The sequence below is a fragment of the Physeter macrocephalus genome, chromosome 16 (assembly GCF_002837175.3).
Source record: "Physeter macrocephalus isolate SW-GA chromosome 16, ASM283717v5, whole genome shotgun sequence".
NCBI lineage: Eukaryota > Metazoa > Chordata > Mammalia > Artiodactyla > Physeteridae > Physeter > Physeter macrocephalus.
The window spans coordinates 80,723,432-80,729,454 of record NC_041229.1 but is presented as its reverse complement, the minus strand read 5'-3'; the positions used below and the strand labels follow the sequence as shown (position 1 = coordinate 80,729,454).

Sequence of the window (6,023 nt, the reverse complement as noted above, 5' to 3'; positions counted from 1 at the left end):
GCCCATTTTTGGATTGGGTTGTTTCTTTTTTTGATACTGAGCTGCATGAGCTGCTTGTGTATTTTGGAGATTAATCCTTTGTCAGTTGCTTCATTTGCAAATATTTTCTCCCATTCTGAGGATTGTCTTTTCGTCTTGTTTATGGTTTCCCATGCATTTCTTTAAGTAAACTTTGCATTATCTATCACAAAATACTGAGATTCTATGTGTTTTATTTTTGGTAGATTTCAAGAAATTCTGAACTGCTTGTTCCAGAATCGAGAAGAAATCAGGCAAGAATATCTGAAGTTAGAAATGTTACTTAAAGAAAATGAACTTAAATCATTTTATCAACAACAGTGCCATAAGCAAATAGAAATGATGTGTTCTGAAGACAAAGTAGAAAAGGTATTTAACAACTTTATCATTAAATTGTAGAGAATGTAGAAACATGAGGACTTATAAGTCTAGAAATTTGATAGGCGATGTTGCTTACTCACCCATTCTCTACAAATACCTAGAAATGCTGGAGGAAATGTAGAAAACATTGTTTTAAATGTATAGTTAAGTCTACAAGAAAAAAAAATTAAATTCCTAGGTGTGAGAAACAAAAAGGAAACAAAACCCCTAAAATCTCAGTTATAACTGTTGCTTCTGTGAGGATGATGGAATGCTTAACAGGTAGTTAACACACTCAGGGAGAGTTGGGTACCAAGGTGGGGCAGTGAGAACAGTCCACCCCAGATGCAGGCAATAGTTTACAACTTAGACCAATGGGAGGTTTTTTTCCTCCCCAGGAAAGAATATTTTGTCACTGACATTGTTACAGTTTCCACTGCATCAGTGCTAAAAAAAAAAAACCAGATCAACTTTTAATCAGTTTTATTATTTAATGTAGTAGTGCACTGCCCTTCCCCTTCACACACACAGACCGCTTTCACTACCCTGCTTTGATGTACACCACTACTTAGATAAGGGGCCTGAGGGAGACAGGGAGTTAGAAATGACAGTCCCCACATAAAGCCAGGAATCTCAGAGCCCTTCACTCTTCATATTGGAAGTACAGCAGGAGAAAACACTTTACCAACTAGCACAGGAAAACAAGGAACCAAGCCCAGGGTAAGAAAAAAAAAGTCTCATTTGAAGACTGTCATTATAGATATACTTTTCACTATAGATTTTCATTATAGATTATACTTTTATAATCCATGTGTTTTATTTAGCAAATCCCTAAAGTGAGACATTAGCACAGAAAATGGTATCAGAGCAGTGATAATCTATAGGAAACTGAGCGGAAGCAATGCAGAATCAGCCTAGTGAAACAGATCCTCAATTCAAACCACTAATGAGAGCTCACTGTCCAAACTTATAAAACCCGTGAAACAATCCTCCACAAGCAAGTCAGCAGACTTAGCAAATACGACAGAATCCCCAAAATGTCAGATACTATAGCAATCTGATAAAACCTGTAAAAATGAATAAAGTCATCAAAGAAGGACTTAACAATAAAGGAATCAAAGAAAAAAAGAACATACATATATGAGAAGAAAACAAATGACACTTCCAGAAAGTAAAGATTTATTTACTGAAACTTAAAATTTCAGTTTATAGGTACAATACTAGACAATGTTTTAAATACTTCACATATATTAACTCATTTAATTCTCAGAAAATCCTGTGGGCTATATGATATTATTATCCTTGTAATTAAGATGAGGAAACCAAGGCACAGAGAAGTCATTCTGCCAAAGATTACCCAGCTCATACAGTCAGAGCTATGATTTGAACTCAAGCCAGCTGATTCCAGAGCCTGAGCTCTTATCCCTGTCCTTTTATGCATGTTAGATATAGCTAAAGAGAGAATTAAAGAACTGGGAGATCTGAGGAAATCACACCAAATACAGGATAAAAAGATAGCAGATGTGAACAAGATGTTGCTATGTGAAAGATAGACTAGAAAGTCATGCATTCATCTAATAGATATTCTGAAGGAGATACATTAGTGCAAAAGAACAAAGGATAATGTGCAAAGTCTCAGGCTCAGAATTTTCTAGGACTATTAAGATGTGAATAAGATGGAAATTCAAGAAACATGGGTTCTAAGCAGGATGAAAGAATGTATACTTGGAGGTGTGCAACTCCAGAGCACCAAAGATCAGAAAAATAAACATTTTGAAAATACTGGATTTCCCCCAGTTTGGTGTTCATTGATGATAAGGTTAATTGCATTTTTAAGTACTATTTTATACTTAGTAGTATAGTGCTTTAAAAAACTAACATTTTAGGTTTTTGTCAGCCTATGAAATGGGAAAGATGTGATATGCTAAGAAATTAATCATAAAGTATTAATTAATATATCATGGCTATGAATTTATAAGTAGCTATTAAGCTATATTATCAAAATTAGTAATTTATTTACTGAATATGCATTTATTATGCCTTATTGAAACTATCTTTGTTTTAAACCACTTTATTGAGATATATGATTGATGTATGAAGAAACCCATAAATATTTAATGTAGACAACTTGACGGGTTTGGCAATAAATATACACTAGTGAAACCATCACCATAATCTATGCTATAAGCCTGTACCTTACCTCCTAATGTTTCTTCCCACCCTCTTTATTAGTAGTAGTATTATATTAATAACAACACTTAACATAAGACCTACCCTCTTAGCCATTTTTAAGTATACAACAATAGACTATCATTCAGCTTTTAAAAAAGAAGAAAATTCTACCAATTGCAACAACATAGATGAACTTGGAGGACATGCTAAGTGAAATAAGCCAGACACAGAGAGACAAATTTTACATGATACCATTTATATGAAAAATCTAAAATCGTCAAACTCAGAAGTGGAATCAGATGGTGGTTGCCAGAGGCTGTGGGGAAGGCGAAACCAGGAAGTATTAGTCAGAGTACAAAGTTTTAGTTATGCAAGACAAATAAACCCTAGAGATCTACTACTGTACAGCATAGGACCTATAGTTAATAATGTATTGAATACTGAAAATTTCTTTTTAATTTTGTTTATCAAATGCATTTAAAATATTCTTCACATCCTTTTAAGGCAGAAGAAAAATAGAATTTATATCTTTATTTGAAATTTGTTGCTGTAGTTGTACTTAACTTTCTTGAACTGCAAAATTGTTGCCAGTATTTTTGATGACCTTCATGGCTTCCAAGTAACAGAATATCTCATAGAATTAATATATCAGTTTGTTGTTGTGAAATCCTTTCATATGTTTGTTAAATGGAATTCTGAAATACTGCTATATTTACCTATTCTAAAAGTTGTATGTATTATCTCAATTAATTGCACTTATTATAGAGTTATTTTCAGTGGGGATAATAATTCTCAATTTTGTGTAGGTATCCATTAAATAAATATCAATTATCTGAAAGTGCAATTATCTGATTTATTTCTTAAAAAAAGGCAAGAAATTCAGTCATGGAAAATTGATACTGACTTAATATCTCAACTTTTAACAACAGCTTGTTTTGAACACTTTTGTTTATATGCAGAGCATTGTGCTAGACACAATAGAGGTTAAAAAAAAGTATAAGACAATATATGTACTTCAGTAATTTATAAGCTAGTTGGAGCAATAAAATGATATAAAAATGACACAGCACTATATGATTGTGATGTAAGGAGTAGTGCAATAATAAAAACAGCTAATATTATTGACCGTTAACTATGTGCCAGACACTTTTCAAAGTCCTTTGCATGGGTTAATTCATTTAGTATTTATAACAAGCCTATGAGGTAGACCCTGTATTATCACCATTTGTGAGCAACAGAGATACTGAGAATTCAAGTAAGCTGTCTAGAGTTATACACCTAATTAATGTGGTTGAACCCATATTAAACTCTGGATGTTTGGCCTCAGTCTGCACTTTTAATCATTCTGCTATACTATAAGTACTTTAAGTGCTATAGCATTTCAAAGGAGAAAACTGGCTTCCAGTTGTTGTGGTGGAGAAAGGCTTCCTAGTGGAGAGATGAGATTTATACTGGACGTTGCATGAGAATATTAGTGGGAGAAGAGTAAAAGGAATAGTGTATTCAAATGAGGACACCAGTTTGACCAGAGCACAGCATATTTGTAGGTCAGTGTATGTGGAAGTACATAACTATACTCAACACTTCCTGCCAATTCCCACTGCTTTACCCATAGCAGATATCATTGATTGATTACAGCACTCTTTGTCTCTGAATCTGAAGTTGCCAGAGTTAACCACTATAAATAGATTGGAAATGGCACATGATGTAAGACATATTTTGCCATATTGGGAATTAGTCAATTCCGGATAGAATAAAAGGCCAAATTGTGGAAGCTTTGGTTGCCAAGAATTATACGGTCTATTTGTGTAGTCAAAAGGCAATCTTTGAAGCAAATGAGTAGTGTATTATCAGAGCTTAGAATCAGATTGCCATTTTTTTAACATTAGAATATTAGTACAATTAGTAAGCTTGGTCTATTTAATCCCAAGCTAATTTAAATCATGGTTATTTTACCCTGTTTTACTTACCTCATTGAATTGTGAATGTGCATGCTTAGAAACATTAAGACATAGAGTAAGGAAATGGCTTTGGCTGGTTTCTTTAATTTTTTTTCTGTTTTCATCTTTATTCTGCTTTTTTCAACCCACTTGCCTTTTCTGATATCTCACTTTTGGTCATTTCAATCCATGTTCCAATTTTTATAGCTATTCTTATGAGACTAAGAATAGCTAAGTCTAATAGCTAATGAGACTTACGTAAGCAATGAGAATAAAACCTCTTAAGTTTATTGGTTGTAAACTATTGAAAAACATAGAAAGACATCTAGAGGCTGAGTTTGTTCTCACAGAAGTGTCAAACTATAGTTTTACTAAACTGCTTGCTAGGTCAAGGAATTTTATATCTGTCTTGGACCCTCTCCAAAGAGGTTTACTCTCATAATTGCTGAAAGAATCTCACTGATTAAGCTATAAATGATCCTTGAGTATGGACTCTGAGAGTAGTATTAAAGTGAAGTTCCCGGGTAATTTTATAGCCATACAAAGATAATACACAAATTATTTTCAGTGAAATAATCAGTTTACCGTGTTAGCGGTCAGTTCTTTTGCACAAAGCAATAGTTATACCTAAATTTTAGAATTTCATGCTTATTCTCGCTCAAGACCTTTTGTGGTATTCTGGAGATTTTGTTAATAAAATATGTAAAGCTTTTTTGAAACTTTAATTGGAAACAATTTACTTTTAATGTCAGGGTTTAACATACATATTTTAGAATTTATTTGCAAACACTTACTTGGTATTTATTTCAGAACAGTAATTCAATAAGAATTACCCTGATGGAAAATGTCCCCATGGAGAACCATCATAGAGTATACATTTGATGAACATTAGAAGTACAAACTCAGAAAACGTACCCTCTGGGATTTTTAGTCGGGATCTTTTGGTATTAAATATTGACTGCCATCAGACCCGCAGATCATGTCCTGCCCTGGTTTCTAAGAGTACCTACAACATTTGTAAACATTAAAGGAAAATAAAGGTAGTTTGATCTAACTGCCTTCCTGCAGGCAGGTACGATACTTTTATGTTCATTTTTCAGATGAGGTGACTGAAGAGCCACTGAGATTGACTTGCCTAAGTTTTCACACCTGCTGAATAGCAGAAGAAAGTCAAGAAGCCACATATCCTACCTTCTGTTGGATACCAGTGGCTCTAAACTTTTCAGGTTTCAGGACCCCTTTCTGCTGTAAAATAAAATATTTAGGACCCCAAAGAGCTTTTGTTTATGTGGATTTCATCTACCAATATTCTATTAGAAATTTAAACTGAAATTTACAAAAATACTTTATGTATTAGCTAACTTAAGAACAATCAATTACCCATTGCGTGACAATGTAACACTTTAATGAAAAATAACTAATTATTTTCTAAAACAAAAAGAGGTAGGGCTTCCCTGGTGGCGTAGTGGTTGAGAGTCCGCCTGCAGATGCAGGGGATACGGGTTCATGCCCGGGTCCGGGAAGATCCCACAT

At 33.7% G+C, this 6,023-nt stretch overlaps 1 protein-coding gene across 1 annotated transcript in view; it reads left to right on the top strand.

Annotated features, from left to right (window-relative positions):
- Nucleotides 1-6,023, top strand: part of KIF18A (kinesin family member 18A) — an 80,076-nt gene that overhangs the window by 26,856 nt on the left and 47,197 nt on the right. Inside the window, exon 10 of the mRNA XM_007119880.4 lies at nt 225-387. Coding sequence (XP_007119942.2) covers nt 225-387 — 163 coding nt within the window. The remainder of the gene's footprint in view (nt 1-224; nt 388-6,023) is intronic.